This window comes from Myotis nattereri (assembly GCF_964212035.1).
Source record: "Myotis nattereri genome assembly, chromosome: 2".
NCBI classification, from domain to species: domain Eukaryota; kingdom Metazoa; phylum Chordata; class Mammalia; order Chiroptera; family Vespertilionidae; genus Myotis; species Myotis nattereri.
Window position 1 is genome coordinate 44523378 of NC_138076.1, and position 20455 is coordinate 44543832.

The 20455-nt window shown below is 39.1% G+C and overlaps 1 protein-coding gene across 2 annotated transcripts in view; it reads right to left on the bottom strand.

Moving 5' to 3' along the window:
- GPC6 (glypican 6) overlaps window positions 1-20455 on the bottom strand; it is a 1123895-nt gene that overhangs the window by 96492 nt on the left and 1006948 nt on the right. The window contains exons 6-7 of one of the 2 annotated variants that reach the window (XM_081082355.1): window positions 9335-9478; window positions 5215-5244 (exon numbers count right to left, since the gene is read on the bottom strand). In XM_081082355.1, the coding sequence (XP_080938481.1) occupies window positions 5215-5244; window positions 9335-9478 (174 nt within the window). The remainder of the gene's footprint in view (window positions 1-5214; window positions 5245-9334; window positions 9479-20455) is intronic. The other variant, XM_081082356.1, reaches the window with a different exon arrangement.

Genomic DNA, 20455 nt, shown 5'->3' on the forward strand with positions numbered 1-20455 from the left:
AATAAGTTGGAGAGGGAAATGAAATAGATTTTTATTAATTTAAAAGTCTTGCCTGGGTCATTTGTGTTTGACAATATTACTACTCACTAATATGTCCATTTTCATTCTCTGTGTGAGACACAGAGGGACACACATCACGGCCTTTGTGACAGTAGGCTCTGTCCTGTGACGCTGCTTTGGCAAGTGAGATGCGAACAGTGTGCTGTGCCCCATACAGGTGAAGACATCAATAGCCACCTTTGCCACATTTTCTAGGTCCCTGCCACTCTAACAGACGAAGCTCCAGTTCATGGCTGCTCTGGCACCTGGGTATTGGAATGAGGGTGATGATCATGTGCAGCTGACCCACAGCCAACCCAAAATGGGCACGTGGCATGAACAAAAAATAAATTTGTGTTGCTGTGAGCTTTTGGGCTTTCTTTTGTTGTTGTGGTTTGCAGGTACTACATTGCCTAGCTTGGCCTGTCCAGATCAGTACAGTACTGGAAAAGCTTCCAAAGAGATCACACAAATCCACGTTCAAAAAACTCAGTTAGCCAGCAATATAGGGGTATTGTTGCAGCTTCTGTTTCATTCATTTACAGTCAACCTGACTTATTTCAAAAAGCAGCTTGGCCAGTCTTTTAGTAAGGAAATCCTCATGAAGTCAGAGTCTTTGACGATAATGACCAAAAAGGAGCTTAAGTAATACCATTATTGTGTGCTGCAGATATCTTTCTACCCTTCACATTTATGAAGGAAGTCCATTTTCGCTCCAACAGGTTTCTTCTCATCTGGTTTTCTCTACAATGTTTATGCCTGAGGTTTACTGCTAGCATTAAAGAGTGTCCAAGTATGTTATGGGAATAGCCAAATTCCCAGTGCTTTAAAATGTATTCCACAGGCCCCAGAGCCAGCTAAAAGCTGATTGATTATACAGCAAATACATCAAAACCCGTATTTATGAAATATCCCATTTCTTCAGCTCTATCTCTCATAAGCATGAACACCGCATTTGGGAGTTGTGGTGTACATGTCTCAGACAGCTATGAGAAAAAATTACTGCAGATTTTCCATGACAAGGAAAAATGTTCTTTAAGCTGCTCAATAATTTAATAAAAGATCTGTGTCAAGTGATACCTCTCATGAACACATATTTTAAAAGGTATGGTTTGAGCAGTGTAGTGAGGCTTGTCTATTTGGGCTTTCATAATCAACTTACCCAAACACCTATTACATAGCTGAATGGAGGACAAATACCATGAATGGGAGTGCAGATGAACCGTTTCATCTGACCAGTTAAGAACTGACAACAAAGTTTCTGTTTCATTTGTTTAAGATATGGGCAAAAGTTCTGGCATAAGATGGGAGAATGAGCTTTTGGTATGGCCTATGTCAAAGATGCTACAGATGTTTAATGCTTTCAGTAGCCTATTGGGTCAATGATGACTCATTGGTTAATATACCTTCTGCATATTCTTTATTGGTGTAGTCTATCTTAGATTACAAAACCAAACTCCTCTTTCCTGTACGCTAATGTTTTACGAGGCTCTATACTTAAGCGTCATCTGAAGATATTTTTCCATTGATTTTTAGAGAGTGGAAGAGAGAGTAAAAGGCAGAGAGAAAAATCGATGTGAAACACATCAATTGGTTGCCTCCTGCATGAGCCCCGACAAGGGCCCAGGCTAGGGAGAGGCCTGCAACCGAGGTATGCGCCCTTGACTGGAATTAAACCTGGGACCCTTTAGTCCATAGGCTGATGCTCTATCCACTGAGCCAAACCAGTGAAGGCAATTCTTGCCTTTTTGATGATGCTAGCACTGACAACATGCTATGATGTAGACTGCACATGGTAGTTAGTTTTACTAAGTGCTATGTAATAGAAAAGAACAAAAATACATTTGTTGATTGATTGACATACCTATAGAATGCACCAATTTGGATTTAGTGGAAGTCTAGGAATTCTGAAAGAAATTTTCAAGTCTGAAGGGGAAAATAAACATATCAACATACCATAAAATAGATATAAAATCTATATAGCCCTATTTAGGGTCTTAAAGTATAACATTCCATTTTTATGATAGCCAGAGGTCAGCAAAGCTCTTGCTTAAATGTTTCGGAGGACAAAGGAGAGTTTAACACAGAGTTGCAAATGGTTTTGCTGGTAAAATTACCCCCAAAATGATTTCAGATTCCCTATACCTAATATAAGGTGTGCAAACATTTTTCCCATTTAAAATGCCTGGCATGACTTTACTTTACTGTTGGAATCCAGATGATTCTCTGAATGTGTCTTAAGGCAGTGGTGTGGAATGAGCTTTCACATCTCCCGGGGAATTCTGCAGCCAGCACAGCTCTTCCTCTTCTTTCTCCCCGTGGTATATAACCCAATGCAATTAAACACGGCCTTGCCTGAGCTGAAAGAGAGTCTATGCGCCTCCTAATCTTCCACATGCATGAAATAACAGCTTCCCAAGGATGTAAAATTAGTCCACTGTCCTTTGGGTGTGGGCTGAAAATTCATTCCACATAAGGAGCAAGCATTCCACTCAGGCTCCAACAGTGCATGCCACTGAATTAGATCTCTGCATCCTTCAAGCCCATGGAGTAAGCAGAACGTCCTGGAGATAAGCCATCATTTTATGAGTGTCTTATGCTAGTCCTCACTTGGGCCTCATTGACCATAAGGATCCTAAATGGAAAGGGGCTTGTGTCAGGCAACTCTCTAGCCTCCCACATGCTGCTAATGTTGCCTAGAGAAGGGCAGAAACCAGGAACCGAGACTAAATAAGTTGGGTGGTTTGATTTTAATGTTTTGTATTTTCTTCCTGCTTTGAAAGCTCACTGTATTTTGCTGCTGTTATGACCAAGGGTTCATTGAAAATGAGACTGGGGTGTCTCAGTGGGGTTTTGCAGCAAATAGATAAAGCGAGTTCAGGCAAGACTGGGCAGTTCACAGTCTGAAGTGGATTGAGCAGTAGCCATTTGTTTGCTGGGGTGAATGGAGCATAATTTATTCAGCTGCAGCAGAGGCTGAAAGCCAATCTGGCCTTGACCCATTTATCTTGAGAAAACTAATTAAAGTGGAGAATCTGGTGCACTGTTGTTAGAGGTTTTAGTTTTTTTTCTCTTCGGGGCCAAGCAAAGACTGATGAGTGTGTGTGTATGTTTGTGTGTATGTGTGTGTCAAAGTGGAAGGTGGAAAATATCAGTTTCACCTAAAGATAGTGGCTGAGGCTCTCGATAATAAAGCAGTTTCTTAAACACAGCCTGACATCCTTTTGAAATGCAAACTAGTGGCTTTAGCCCGATGCAGAATCCTTTGAGGTGACAATGAAATGCCATGGCAATTTAAAAGGAGCAACAGTTTCCTGAATCCTTACAACCAAGACTTCCTAAATCACACCAAAATGGCCCCGAAGAGGCATGGAGGAACATTTTTATGACCAGCACTTTACTCTGAAACTTGTATTAATCATCAGGCAGGAAATGATGCCAGAATGTGAGTTGCTTTGTCCATTTGGTTCCAAAACAATAAAATAAAGTGCATATCTTGCTATTTTGCAAGTACTTAAATCTATTTGTAATACTATTCACAGCATATTTTCACCAATGGCATACCAACAAATCTCAGAAGTTGTACTGTATTTTTGGAAGAATCATACCCAATAATAGACACCTGATTTTTTATTTTTTTTAGGAGGGAAAGGCTAAAGAATATATATGAGGAAAGCAGGGAAGTCCAGCAGGTAGGGTGTGGTGGGGGATAATATTATGCTTTACATTTATTCTCATATGTTCAAGGAAGTCAGTCTTCTTGGGGAAAGCTACAAGGATCATCATAACCATCAGATAAAGAGATCGAACTGGCTCAACTGCTGTAAAATCTGAAGTTATCCAGAAAATGTGTTGGGAAGGGCAGGCACAGGCTATCTGAACTGGAGCTTCTCTAGGTATATCAATTGGACCAAACTAATAGGACCCTGACTTGTCCCACTCATAATGTTGTCTCCTCCCATTTCCGTTTTAGCACCAGGTAACCTTAAGTTATCCGTTTTCCTTTTCTTTCCTCAAGGTCTTTCCTTATAGAGTATTCCTGTTCCAGATTTACCTCTTAACTTTCTCACCTCATCCAAATGCCCTGGGCTCAGAGACCTAAAGTGATGAATGGTGATACCACTCAGGAAACAATTTCCCTTTAAGTGAATTTTAAAGGAGGAATTTTAGACATAGTGTTACCATGGCCTGAATTTTAGGCCAGGCTGACATCCAGCACCAGGACATCATAGGTGGATCACATGAACAAATGTGTGTCCATCAGGTGAGAATCACTTTCCTCTTGAGTTCATTATGCTATGTAGGGTTCACATCTTTCTTGTAGGGTAGTACCCACATGGAATGGTGTGAAAAATCAGATTAGGTAACATATCTATCTGATTATTATGGTTAACTAGAGGCCCAATGCATGAAATTCATGCAAGAGTAGACCTTCCTTCCCCCGTCTGCTGGCGCCAGCTTCCCTCCAGCCACCTGAGGGCACCCAGGACCGGGGTTTCGCTCTAGCCCTGGATTTGTTCGGAATGATGTCTGGTCTAATTAGCATATTACCCTTTTATTATTAGAGATATGTAAAGTTAGGTAAGAGAACTCCGGCATTCTTGTCCTCAGCCCCAATACAAATGCTTTGCAGTAAAAGATATCCAATGCTTCCTCCCTAAATCCTGTAAAAGATATCAGTAAATTCAAATAAAGAAAAAATAGAGTAAACAACCCAGACCAAAAACTATTCTAAACCCGTAAACTCTCTATGTCCTAGTTAATGAAAAAATTAGCTCCTTATGCATGAGAGCTGAGGTTGATTTGCTTTTATTATTAGTAATTATTCACTCAGCACAAAAAGAAAAAAACCAATATCCATGTAGTGGGAAGAGCTAGTTTTTCAGGCAGACTACACATAGTCTGAACATTCGGATAGAATTTAATCACCCATCAAATGAACCAGTCTTACACAAAGTGTAGACTGAAAACCTTGCCCTTGGGAAAGAATTCCAAATGGTCGTTTACCGTAAATACCAAGAGAGGAGGCTACTAAACCCATTGGTCATGCGCAGTGTTCAATTGGCTTGCTAGACAATTTGGAAAAGGGAGGTGGAGGTGGAATTTCTCAGGAACTCTCCAGAATGAGTGTACAAAGACAAATGGGAATGAGAGGAAGAAGAAGACCAAGCTTACACTATGTTGCATTGTCCTCCACACAATCCTCTGGGAAGCAAGAGGAAAACAAATTTAAAGAAAAAAGAAAGAGAGATTATTCTATACATAATAGCACAGCACAGGTACAATGCTTAGCTTTGTAGGTGGCATTCTACCCACCAACCCCCACCCCAAACTCCCTCAGATCGAGCAGTAGAATATTTTAGAAATCTGCACACACAGGACGACATGGAATACTTACTGGAGATTCATTTGTCTAAATCATCACCAACTTGAACTAACTTCCAAGTCTGTGTTGTTGTTTTTGTGTGTGTGTGTGTTTTTTTTTAGTCCACTTTTATAAACTATATTCCTCCAAGATATACAATTCAAAGTACATTTTTGCTATAATGAATCAGCTGGAGTAACAGACACTCCCTGCACAAGTGTGTCCAGGAACCATGTAGCATGTTGTGCTCTCACTTTCTGAGCTGTACAACTAATTGCCTTTTACAAGAGTAATCTGAAATACTTCTGTATGCTCGGATTCTAAAAATTGAGATAGCTTGTGTTGATTTATTTTTATACTCTCTGCCTCCACTGAAATGCTTTAAAAGTCATAGTTTTACAATCAAATTGTTTTAGAGAATTCATGGAGGATAGAGTTAAGACAAAAGGAAGAGATCCAATCTCTTCCTTCATGCAGATAATCACCTCTGGTCTATTTAACTAACCTCATCACAACCCGCTGCAGTAGAAGTACTGTCAGGATGAGTGTTGGTGACAGGAGACACTTGATGGTGGGAGCGGACTGTTAAACAAATTAGTTGATGACATTAATATCTCCAACAAATCAGGGCTGCTGGCAGGAAGGACTGTGATATTCTCTGATGAGTCAGCTTTTCATTAGCAGCTGAATTTATACAAATATATTCATTCATTATTGAATAATAAAAATAACTTTTGGATTGTATGTCTGAAAGCTACTGACTACCTAAACTACTTCTTATGCACATATAATTTTAGAGAAATGGAACATTTACCTCCACTAAACAGAAACAAATGGCAATGTTTCTTAGAGACATAAAAGAATTACAAGGTTCCTTATAAATGTAATAGAGGTTAAATGATGGAATTAATGTATTTTTAAGAGAGAGTTTGTTTTGTTTTCAATTATTTCACATAAATTTTAGCAGCAGTTTATCCTGCTTGGGGTTAGTAGCTTTATTTCTAAAACCCCATAATTGTCAGTTCACATAAAAAATAGTTTTACAATAACTGACATAAAAACAGCTATCAACAGAACCCAAAGTTAATAGCCCAGGTACCAATTTTAAATGGGAGTAAGAGCAATTCTCTGAGAGCTCTCTAGTTATTTTCCTTGGGTGAAAGGGGCGGGGTGGAGTATTCTTTCGATGCTGCCCTCAGAAGCAGTGTCTCTGCTGAAACACTCAGAGAGACTAAAGGAAGTCTTTTCCAGTTATTCTCCTTTTCTGGGACACATGCTTCTTATAAATATTCAGGAAACATCCTTCCAGGGGAAAATTACGACAGGAGTAGGTAACATGAGACTTGTTTATAAACAAGGCTGTGCTGGATAGGCCTGCCGGGGGAGTTCACCAATGCGTGTGTCTACAGGAGGATTTTGTCTGACTGTTGCACAGCGCAGGCTGGTTACTTCTTCACCCTTTCACTATTCAGAGTTCTGTTTTACCCGAAAAGGGAAGAGCCTTGGGGGAGCCAAAGGCTGCAAAGGGAAAATCTGATGTGAGCTTCATTCTCACTTGTGTTTCTCAAGAATAACCTTGCATAGCTCCTTTTGATTGGAAAAAGTCCCTTGCTCGAAGGGGCTGGGAAGGTAACTCCAGTAGGCTTATGGCTGACTGTGAATGACAAATTGCTAATTCTTACAATTTAGGAAGGAATCAGAATTTAATTCAATAGAAAATTAATAAAACCTGCATTCTTCCTTTATAGGTCCTGAAGCCACGCCTATAAGGAAGTACTACTTGCAGTCACAGAACATTTTAGGATGAAATTAGCTTATTGATTTAAATTCATATGCATTGAACTAGTCCTTATGCACTGAGTCTGATCCTTGTTTGTGATTAACCATTACTAATTCTCCTTAGAAAAACATTGCTTAAAAATATTTTTGGAGGCACATAAAATAGAAGAGCTTAAATCAGGTTGCTACTTGCAAGTACTCTTCAAGATTTTTATATTCGGGGCATTTTGAAGATCCTCAATAAAGTTCCTGTATAAAAGCTTCAAATTTCAATTTTCCTATCTACCAGATTTTAAACATCACGTGAAATTTTCAAAATGTTGATGCTTTATTTAGGTTGTGCTAAATTGCATAAATATTGTTGTTTTTTAGAAAAATTAATTTTCTTGCTCTACTTTCCTAGAAGCTCTACTTCCCTTGCTTCTATTTCAAAGGGGAAAAATAATTAGTACTCATAGATATCATTACATTGTTCAAATTCACTGTAATTTTAACTAAGTGTATAATGTACCCAAATTGTTTTTAAATGTTATTTTATTGTGGTAAGAACACTTAACTTGAGATTTACTCTCTTAACAGATTTTGAAATGCTTTACACAGTATTGTCATCTACAGGCACAACTTATCTATCTTCATTGTGTCCCAGTTCTTGTACAAGTGTTTATGAAAAATCTGAAAAGCCTGAATTGGTCTAATAACTAAGCTGGAGCCAACTAAAATGGAAATAAAATGGGAGAGAGAAAGAGAGAGAGAACCCATACTCACCATTTTTGCTTCTCGTTAAAAGGATCTAGACATACACAGGAATTTGTAAAGTAAAACCCCAAACCATGGAATCTTATGAAACCATCATTTCTTGAAAACTATTGGCTAGTTGTTTAGAGAAATCTAATTGGTTGTTTAAAAGAAAAAAAAAAGAAGACTAATTTTAAACTTTTCCTGAAATTGTGAATAGAGAATTAACATAATCAAGGTAAAGTAGAAGTTTGAAGCAATTACCCAGATGATTCCTTTTTCAAAACCTACACGAAAGAGGGAGGCTTATTGCTAATAAACTGTAATAAATTTATAACATAATTTAGTAGTTAACAATTCTATTTACCCCTTCTCATTGGCGCTTCGTGGATAGGCCTTTATATTGTAAGTACATTTGATTTTTATAGAGAGAATTGCTGATATGTACTTATTTTGAGGCCAAACTCAACCAATTTAATCTTATGAGTTCATGAGTTCTACACTACAGAAGAATATTAACTAAAATGATAAATTAATTTATTACAGTGACTAATAAAAATACTTTTTGTAATTGGTAATTGAGATCTGAGTTTATATGCCATAATCATATGTGGTTCAAGTGTTTTTATGATCTTAAGGCTCTCATCTGCTAATTTTACATCAAGATAATTGGCAAAGCAACATTAACAGCACTTACGATTACAGGTATATAAATTGTTTATAGTACTATAAATACTATAAGTTTCACTGAAAATAATCAGGCAGTATTTCTCTTAAATTATGAGATTTTCATTTCTTGTCATAAGATTTGATGTTTAAAACATTAAAGTTGTGTTTACTACGTTTATGGTTGTACAGTATTCTCAAAGTAAATTGCTTTGTTGCTAGAGACCATTTGACACACATTTCAATGGATCAAAGAGTGACTGTTTCTAAGAATTCCAACTTTTAAAAGATACACACACACACATACACACAAATGGTATTTCTTTCACCTTGATTTGGGTCTCTTGGCAAGGTCTTCCATACAGAAAACTTTCCATATAAGGAGAATTCATAATAAAGTCCCACTACCATAATTGAATAAATAACTGAAGCAAATGAATGAAAAATGTGCTATTGTATAATTATATTGCTGGGAGACAGAGTAACTTAGTCTTCAAATTAATATTTCAGAAGAAATATGAAGTTGAAAATCTGGCCTTTGCAGGAGTGGATTAATGGTGATAAGACTTCTTAAATAATCTAATTCTTGACCTAAAAGGAAGATCTCATTACTTTTCAATATTCTAATTAAGACTAGGAGCAGATATCAGAATGAGATGACCTTCACAACCAACTTTTCCCCATCACGTCTTGTGAAGAATAACCCATAACAGACAGCGGCCACAAGGCCATCTATCTGCAAGAACTCACCAGCCGGTCCAAGCTTGTGCCTGCTGCGGTTGTCGGTCTTTCCTCAGGATTGTAAGGCCTGAACCGTGTATTAAAATTTTCAGGAGCTGAGCGGGCAGACCTGAGGGCTGGAGCAGGCTTGGGTTGGCCACATCCCTGAAAGACCTGGAAAAAACATGGAAAAGTTAACTCGGTTGCACAATTCATTTCTTCCTAAGATCATGATGTGGAAGCATGCAATGCAATGGCTTTCACGTTTTTCATGGCACTTTTACTTTCAATAAACTCTGATTTTGAAATTTAAACAAATCCAACCACTTATATGACACAAAACTACCCAGACAGATACAAAGTGACTGATGCTCAGATTCTTCAACATAATAAGTCAACCCTCATTATTTACAAATTCCATACTTGTGAATTGGCCTACTCACTAAAATTAATTTGTAAGCCTCAAATCCATACCCATGCACTTTTGCAGACATAAGCAGAGTGACAACATTTAGACAACATTTAGAGTTGCCCTACATGCATGTTCTCAGCTGAGTCGAAGGTGCTCTGCCTTCGACTTGGTTATCAGATCGACTGTTGCTTTACCACAGTGCTGTGTTCAAGTAACTCTTATTCTACTGAATAATGGCCCCAGAGTGCAAAAGCAGTGATTTGGATATGGCAATTCAGATGTGCTAAAGAGAAGCAATAAAGTGCTTCCTTTAAGTGAAAAGGTATGTATGCACAGGAAAAAAACATAGTATACATTGGGTTTGGTACTTATCTGAGTTTTCAGACCTTCATTGGGGGTGTTGCAACATATCCCCCATGGATAAGAGGGAACTACTGTGTTAAAATTAGGAAATGTAATAGTTACTTCATACAATGCTTGCGGGATTAAAGGAATTGTGTCCCAGACATTTTTATATACTTGAATTTGGCATTTGATAAACATCCATTTGGAATTCTTATTATCGTGACAACTTATTATTGTATTTCATGTATAGCCTATAAGATAAAATAATTTCAGAATAATGAGAACCTCTACCAGATGAATTCTTTGGAAACACCTTCTTGAGCAATGGTGTGGAAATAGGACTAGCAAAGTTGGTGAAATCCATATAATGATAGTTTCCTCTCATTTTGTTGCTGACAGCTGTTCATGTCACAATTGGGGTTGCTGTGGGAAATCAAACATATAATTTTAATGACCGAAGGGACGGTACTGGCAGATCTTCTCTACAGTGATTTTACTCAGGGTGGTGTGGGGATACCTACTTTACTGTTTTTAGAAACTTCCCACTCTCTGCTGCTTGAGAGATAATGCCTTTACCAGAATTCCAGGAAATACAGTAACATTTTCAGGAAATTTTGATGAAGTCTAATTTTATGTTTCTCCCATTTCTACATAGGAGATGATTCTATTCCTAGATATGTGTATTTTTTCCCCAGTAAACTTTTTGGGACTACTGACATCAGCTAATTCTTAAGTTACATGTGTAAGTTTAGAACATATTCCTTCTGGTTTTGTAATTTGATTCTGTGTTGTTTAACTTTAAAGTAAGCATTTTTTCATCAGGCATATTATGGGATTTCACTGAAGTACACAGAGAGCTCTTGAGTGCTATTCCCAGTGACAAATTCCACCTTGAGACACAATTCATTTGGTTTTACCACTACAGGTCATTTCTCTTGTGCTGTATTCAAAAGTTCTCCTTTAGCTCTGCATTCTGTAGAGCCGAACGCTTTGTCTTGGCATTCCTGGAGATTGGTCTTAACACACTATTGATTATTCCTCTCTCACACAATTTCTGAGGTTGATGGTGTAAACCAGTGCGATAAAGATAGCGGGCCCCTTTCTCCCTCGTGCCTCAATCACTTCCCAGCGGCAAGGTCACTACTGAGGGAGGGCATTAATGTTTCCAAAGCTTCAGAGTTCTGTGGAGTGTGCTATCATGGATAGCTTCGAATACGACAGCTGGCTTTTTAGAAAGTATAACGCCCTGAGGCAAAACCATACTGATGGCCTCGCCAAGATTTCTTGAAGCCAGGTACCAAAAGAGTTAACAGACCTTCTTAATTCGCCCTTTGGGAAAAATCTGGCTCACTGGTTTAAGTTAGATAAAAGGAACAAGACATGCTCTGAAAGAATATGCGTGATCTAGGAGACATTTCATCACAACAGAAAATCTTACCACTTGTCTGGGATGGGGGTGGGAGGTATTAATTATAACAACAGAATATAGGTTGCTTAATATCGCCCAGCAGCTTTCCATCATTTGTATCAGGTTTGATACTGATGATGGCTTCAGAGAGGAAATTGCCAGATCTATGATCCAAACTGAAGAAAACACTAACTCACAATTATGGAGACCTACGTAAAAATCTGGCACCATTATGTCAAAGAGGTCCCTCAACACAGAGGCTATTATACCCTCAGAAAAAGGGACTTGTCAGAAGAAAAGACATTTGAGTGTGGAAATGCCAAGTTGGAGAATCAAGAACTGTTTTTCAGAATTGTACAAAACCTAAAGGGAACAGTGGCAAAGGAGACCAGGGCATCAACTTGCCCTGTGTTCACTTGGGCATGATTAAAAGCATGTGTGATTCTCATGTGGAGAGTATTTCTTTTTATTTATTTATTTTTTTAAAAAATACATTTTTATTGACTTCAGAGAGGAAGAGAGAGGGAGAGAGAGAGAGAAACATCGATGATGAGAAAGAATCCTTGATTGGCTGCCTCCTGCACACCCCACACTGGGGATCTAGCCCACAACCCAGGCATGTGCCCTGACAGGGAATTGAACCATGACCTCCTGGTTCATAGGTTTACAATGCTGACCAGGTGTGAAGAATATTTCTTAAGCAACACATATCTGTCATACAACCTAGATGACTCAGAAAGTGACAATAATTTCATCTTTAATACATGCAATCTGTTGGCTAGACAAAGTATTATTAAAGCACGGGGTTTACATGGTGGGTGGCCAAAGGGATCTTGTGTAGAACATTCGGACTGTCTCAGACTCTTTTCTGAGCTTGCTATAGCAGCAGTACAGTTAGACAAAGTTCTGTGGCCGTAGACCCAGGGCTGCATTATTCTCAAAGACCAATGAACCTTTTTCCTGCTGGTCTGGGTACCCTAATGTTTTCTATTTGGAGTAAGGGAAGAAACTGAAGGGGAGTTATGTGGGAGAAGGGGCCTTAGGTTAAACGAATGTTGGTAGATCAAGATTCTCTGCATAGTGGTCAGGGCTGGAGATGCAGATCTGGATCATGAGCCTAAAGATGGTATTGAAAGGCCTGAAACTGGTCCCATTTTCCAAGGGCAAGTATGTAGATAGGTGGCAGATGGGGCGGAGGACAGCTCTGGGCCATGCCAACTTCAGAGGACCTCCTTGAGCCTTAGTTGACTGCTTTGTCAAACAGAAATAAGAATATTATTTATCACGCAGATAGGCTCTGATAATTAAAATGCAACACCCAATGCAGAAAACAGAAAAGCCAATGTCTTGGAAAATAGGTGCTTGATAATAATGAAATAATTATATCATTCCATGGTTTGTTCTTTCTAGAAGGTTTGAGTTCTGAATAAGAAGATTCGAAGAGTCCCTGACCGGTTTGGCTCAGGGGATAGAGCGTCGGCCTATGGACTCAAGGGTCCCAGGTTCGATTCCAGTCAAGGGCATGTACCTTGGTTGTGGGCACATCCCCAGTAGGGTGTGCAGGAAGCAGCTGATCAATGTTTCTCTCTCATTGATGTTTCTAACTTTCTATCCCTTTCCCTTCCTCTCTGTAAAAAAATCAATAAAATATATTTAAAAAAAGAAAAAAGAAGATTCGAAGAGGGTGGGGCACACTCATGTGGGCTGATGTTTCTTAAATGTTTTCCACACAATATTATTTCCAGGAGTTAACAGCAGTTACGTAAACAATAGAATCCATGAGTCAAAGTTGAATGAGGTATTTTAGCTGGGCTTCCTTATGCTAACATGTGCACTGACTTGTCAAAAGGGAGACCATTTGTAGTGCTTCCCAACATTATTTGGCCCAGGAGGTTCTCACATGATGGAGACATACACTGTGAGGCTTGTTTCAACTGGCCAAGAGAAGAAGGGATTGGGATGTAATTGCATTTACTTAGAGGTTTTTGTGAGCCATTCCACCAGCCACTACCTTTAAGTCGAGAGAAGAAATATTATTTTAAGAGACTCAAGGTCTTCTCTTCGTGGCTGAAGTTTCTAGAGAATACAGCTCTAGGCTAAGCCACCTCATTGTGGAACAAATCATTAGCTCTACTCCTTGTAGAAATGGAATCAGTATAACCTCCTGCCTGCCTCCCTCCAAGGGGTGTTGAAAGGATAATTAGATAATTTGGAAAAGTATTTGGAAGTCCCAATGCAGACAGACACTACAGATATACAAAGGAATTATCCTTCCCACGTAGCTGACTCGAAAAACCTGTGGATTTCCAGAAGGTATCTGGCACATGAATCCTCTCTTTTAAGAGGATTACTAAGATGATGTCTCAGAAGTCTGTTGGCATTTTGAGATTAAAGAAGCTGACATAAAAGATAGAAAGTGCTGAAAGAAGAAACCGTTATAAGGGACAACAGAGGGAGGTGTGCTGATCACAGGTTCGAATGCTGTGTCTTGGGTTTCTCAATACAAGCACTTTTCCTTTAAGAATGTTGCAGCATCTCAACATATCTTATTTATTTATTTATTTATTTATTTATTTATTTATTTATTTATTTTTTACAGAGAGGAAGGGAGAGGGATAGACAGTTAGAAACATTGATGAGAGAGAAACATTGATCAGTTGCCTCCTGCACACTCCCTACTGGGGATGTGCCCGCAACTAAGGTACATGCCCTTGACTGGAATTGAACCTGGGACCTTTCAGTCCACAGGCTGACACTCTATCCACTGAGCCAAACTGGTTAGGGCAACATATCTCCTTTAAAATAAACTAACATGATGTGTACTTTTTAAAAATATTTTTTATTAATTTTTACGGAGAGGAAGGGAGAGGAATAGAGAGTTAGAAACATCGATGAGAGAGAAACATTGATCAGCTGCCTCCTGCACACCCCCTACTGGGGATGTGCCTGCAACCAAGGTACATTCCCTTGACTGGAATAGAACCTGGGACCCTTCAGTCCACAGGCCGACGCTCTATCCACTGAGCCAAACCAGTCAGGGCGATGATGTGTACTTTTGAAGAGGCACCCATAACTTTATACCTATAACCCTGTCTTCTTTTATCTTTTGCAGGTTGATTATATGTCCACTGAAGCCATTGCTGGCAACCTGAGAAGCAGAGCCTGCAGCTCAATCCTGTCTCAGCTCCTATGATTTTAAAAAATTTTGTCTTCTCAGTTTCTACTCAGTGAGCTTTTATTATGGTGGGAAAGTTGTTGCTAGCCCCATAAATTGTGCTGAAATTTGCAAACAACTCTAATGTTTTATATTAACATAGGTGGCAGTTAATGCTACCTAGATTTAATTGGAATTGATGTTTTGAGAGTAAGGATTTTTTATTTACTTATTAGATTCTAATTTGTATTACAGTGTTAATGAATGAACTGTTTGTTAGGCGACCACTTGGGGAATTCAAATCTATTGGGTTTGTTCCCAGGGAAACAGAAGCTATCATATCTGCATTGGCTCCACACATATTTTCATGAGACAGTTGTAAGGTCATAATAGAAAGGTCATGAATGACAGTTTAAAATCTTGGAGTCCTAACTTTGGTCTTTTTCCTGACACCTGTGCGACCTTGGGGGTCACACGTTCTCCTCAATTCTCAAGGCTGATGTGATAAAATAACAAGGTGCTTAAAAATACACTGAAAGGTACAAAGATGCATTGTCATCTGAAGTGATCTGTAATTAAAGAGGACAACAACAGATGACAAATCAAATATATGGATTTTGCAGAGTGATGCATGAATAATTTAAGCTTCATGAAGGATGGGATCTTACGCATTTTGCTCATCACTGTATCCCAGAACCTGTAAGAGATCTCACCATACAACATGTGTTTGAAAAATGAATTGGGAATAAAAATTCATGAATAAATAAAAATATTATAATTTCTCCCTTTTGCAAACATTTATTGAAGGCAATGGGGAGGTGGATCTCTGTAAAGAGAAAGGAGATTGGAAAGAAAAGAGAATTCACTAACTGAGCATTGGGATGGGCCAGACACTCACCATGCTGTGTGTTATATACACTTGTCTCAATCAATCACCTCTTCGAAATCAAAGTTTAACCTTTCTGCCTTCAGAAAATAAAATGAATCATGCATAAAAAAAATCATTTGATGCTTCCCTTACTTCATTTCTGTGCCATACTAAAGCAAAACTAAAGCAATAACTTTAACTTGATAACTATAACCAAAAAAATTCTGTTTTCTTTTTTTGTCATGCAGATTATTTTATTTAACTTAATTTATTGAGGTGACACTGGTACACAAAACCATACGGATTTCAAGTGTACAACTCAGTAAAACATCATCTACACATGACAGCATGTGCTCATTGCCCCAAGCAAAGTCTCTTTCCATTCCCATTTCTCCCCACTTTTGCCCACCTCCACCTACTTCCCTTTCCCCTTCCCCTCTGGCTTTCACCACACTGTTGTCTGTATCTATGTGTTACGTATATATGTTTTTTACTTAATCCCATCACCTTCTTTCATCCAGTTCCGCACTCTGACAGCGGTCAGTCTGTTTCATGTGCCCATGCCTCTGTTTCTATTTTGTTTGTTAATTTGTTTTGTTCACTAGATGCCACATATAAGTGAGATCATATGGCATTTGTCTTTCTCTGACTGGCTTATTTCACTTAGCATAATAATCTCCAGGTCTATCCATGATGTCTCAAAAAGTAAGATTTCATTTTTTTAATGGCCATGTAGTATTCCATTGTGTAAATGTACCACAGCTTTTTTTAATCCACTCATCTACTGATGGACAAGGGCTGCTGCCAAATTTTGGCTATTGTAAATAATGCTGCAATGAACATAGGGGTACATCTATTCTTTTGAATTAGCATCTAGGGGTTCTTTGGATATATTCCCAGAAGTGGGATTGCTGGGTCATAAGGCAGTTCCATTTTTAATTTTTGAGGTAACTCCATACTGTTTTCTACAGTGGCTGCACCCATGTGCCTTCTCATCAGCAGTGCAGGAGGGTTCCCTCAGAGTCATTCTGACAGGCCTGAGGTGATGGCTCATTGTGGGTTTAATTGGCATCCCTCTGGAAAGTCCTGTTTCTTGATCATTTGCTAATTGCTACTCACTTTGCTTGACAAGGTGATGAGAGAGCAGAAGACTTTGTGTACAAAAGAGTCAGGTGGGCAAGCCAAGCGCCCTGGGTTCTAGAGGTAACTGGGAGCACATCTCAGGCACTGGCTGCTTCCCACAGCAAAGTGGACAACAGCATGGGCTGGGGCAGAGCCTCCCTTGCACCGCAGTGGTTGCGGGTAGCACAGTCCTGCCCCCACCTGTCCGGGTTCAGCACGGAGCTGGCGGCCTTTTCTCCAAGTGGAAGTGAAATGTGGAACTGAAATGGGAGAGCGAAGGGACGTCCACTTATCATTAGTAAATAGATGTGAAGTTAAAATACTTAAAAAAACCCATTTCATTAACGGTAGCAGCAAGAAGAGCTAGCTATGTCATCACCACCATATAAGATTAAAGCAGTACCTAGAACCTCATTTCACACATTTTTTCCTCTGGTTCCTAACAGCATTCTGCTAATAGCCTTTGAAGTTTTTTTCCATGAATATAAATTTAAAACATTTAAATACGGACTTCTTTCTTTAGCTATAAAATCATTATACAATGTTTGTGATTGCACAAACATTTTAAATATCAGGGTGTTTTAGTTTTATACTTTCAATAGTTTGGTAATTTCCTTGATGGATTGCCTTTTAAGAAAACAGGTTTTCATTCTTACGTCTCAGAACAATCTCTCATCTTCTTTCATATTCCCTTCCCTCTCCCTCTCCCTTCCTCTCTCGTTGTCTTCCTCTCTTTGTTCCCTGATTCATGTTTTTTCTTTCCTTAAATGTTGATTATAACGGTCCCTTGGCCAAGTTCTCTGGCAAACTTTAAGACACTAGATGGGTCTAGGATTCTGTGAGGAGAATTCTGGGTTGTACTGAATCAAGTTAAATAATCAGTTTCAGTTTTGGCTGCTTTTCATTGGCTTCATTTTTTCCAACTCCAGCTACCACGTCAGTTTTAAGGTTTTGATAATCTGCTCTGATGCTTACGCAGCTGGGTTCCGGAATATGTCAGATTGCTGCATACTTCTTAAAATCGGTTCTTCCATAAAAGAAATTTTTTTCCATTTGCTTGAGAGATGATTTTTTTTCCTTTGAAGCTTTTGCATTCCTTAAACAACAGACACCTTGATATTTCCTCCCAAATGGTGGAAAAGCACAAAGCGCTTCTTGAGTGTGGAGAGAAAGCAACCCTGACCCCGTTGGCCTAGCTAAATGATTATTTCAGATGCTCTTCGTTTATAAGGTTGAAAGGGATTCTCTAAGAATCACTTTGCAAAATTTACATAAACATGTAAGTTTCATCAGCCTGGCTTTGTGTCATTCATTCAACCCGCCATTCAACAAATGGTGGTTGTGTCACTAAGGCTGGGCATAGGTGGCTGGGGATATGCCAGCTAGACATGGCCCTGTGTTCTGAGGTACTGATAAGAAATCAGGCCATTACGACAGAATGTAGTAACTGTGATGGGAGAACCCAGGAGGGAGAACTAACCCAGCCTGGAGCGTGAGAGAAAGATTCCTAGAATAGCCACGGTGAGCTGGACAGAGCTGGTTCTTACCGGCTCACAAGACCACTTGTTAAATTTTCAGGAATTTTGCAATCCAGTCATTAAACACAATGATTATTAAAAGTTAAATTGTATGCACTTAACATTATATAAATTATGTTGAAAACAAAGGTCCTATACACTCACAACTTATTATTTTCTAATTGCTTACTATTATCTATGCTCTGAGGCGACTCACGCCAATTCTATGCTGAGGTTACTTACATACACCCATATAGTGGGGTACTAGTCTGTGTTCAGGGACATCATCCTGGTAGCTTGAAATCAACACAGAAATTGGGAAACACTACAAAGTAGCATGTTTCCTATGAACAGCGGCCAGTCTACCACTGAACCTTGCCTGGGAAGTGAAGAACTAGTTGGAGTACGCCTGGCAAATGGTATGTATTTGGAGTGGCGGGTGGAGAAGATAGCATGTTACAGGATGAGGGAACAGCAAGTACAAAAGCATATGGATAACAGAGGATGGTTCTCAGCCACAGAGCCAAGGCTGTCCCATATGTCTGGTACATATAGAGGTTCTCTTACCTCCTCGATTAAAGCTTCTATTAAGACTCAGGCTTTGTAGGTCTTATTCACTACGACCTCTACCCACAGCATCGAGTATGGTACTCACATGATAATAGATGCTCAATAAATATTTGCTTCAATAATATAAGGTGGGAGGAGTAGTGAGTACTGGGCCTGGAGGGCCACGGTGAGGACAACATCTTGCAGGATTACCTCTTGGCTTTATTCTAATGGCAACAGAACCATGGAATGATATCAAGCAGGGGAATGATGTGAACATATTTGCACTTTCAGGAATCCCTCTGGCTGCCGTGTGGGAAATGGATTGGAGTGTAGCAAAACCAAGGCAGGAAATAAATCAGGATTCTATAACCCATGTGTGAGGTGATAGAATTAGAGAGCTGCTGTGAATAAATTCAAGATATATTTAGAATAACTGTTCAATTGGTTTCCTTATGGATTGAGTATGAGGGTAAAGAAGAGGAGCCAGCAGGGTTTCTGGCAAGGACCAAAGAGCAGTAGGAGGCATTCTTTGGGATAAAGGACCCTGGGGAAGAGAAGGGTTTAGGAGAGGACTGTGAGCTCAGTTTGGGGCAGGTATATTTGAGGTGGCAGGTGGAGGTGTGCAGCAGACAGCTGGATAAACAGATGTGATCGGGAGAGTAATCTGGGCTAGAGAGAGATTTGGGATGAAAACTCCTACTGCTGCTAAAGCAAACTCAGAAAATTGTGTCCCAGGCAGCCTGGATTTTCTACACAAGAATTCTTTTTGTCACTCACCCCAATGAACACTGTGTTTTAAAAAATATATTGTTTAGCTAGCAAGTGAAATGTATGAGTGAACATAATTTATTGATGTTTTTCACTTTGCAGGGCATCTAAGCTACTTGGATAATGTTTAAGATATATTCTAGTACAATGAGGAGGTGATATGAAAGAGATGAAGATGTTGCGCTAGAAGAAAGAGAAAACCATATCTTATTCCAAGTTTTCCAGCAGAACAAGTGGCTGTAAGCACACAGAAGTAGCTCCTTCACATGTTTAAATATCAACTGGCTGGGCAATGCCTGTACCAGGATCAAACCAGACCGCATATCCCTGAGAGAAGGGAATTGGTAAGTGCTGGGAATAACTGTGTATTTGTGAGAATGGGTAGAAGCCACTAACACTAACCCTGACACAGTAATCTACTGTCCATGGGAAGCACAGTTCTATGGAAGCTGTTCTCTTTAAGGCAGGAAGAGGTTGGGAGAACACTTTCAGGAGAGCGAGCAGATAACTTCTGTTCTTAAGAATGCTCTAAGTGTGTGTTAAAAACTGAACTGAGCTGCAATCACAGATTCTTGAGTACACTACAGTAAATGCAATCTTCTCATCTTTTGCCCTAAAGTTAAAATAAAAGTCTTAGGATAAATCTCCTAAGGTTATGGATAATCAGGAGTTGCATTTTATCATCAAAAGGAGGAAAAAAATATTCCTTTTTCCTGGAAGAAAAGTTAAAACTAGTTTGCTTTGGGTGCGTGTCTGATAAATACATCATAAGCAATTTTCTCAAAACTTCATTTTACTTTATAAAAAAATGGTGTCTCCTCTCCCTCTTGTATCTAGCATCTGAAAAATCTGGTCCTATTATTCAGTAATGTTACAAACAAGAATGGGATGGATTCTCAGATTCTAGTTGTGTGTGTGTGTGTGTGTGTGTGTGTGTAAATATAGAAACGAAGGATCAAAGAACCAAAGATGTTTAAGGTCATTGCTTCTTGCTGGAATATTATA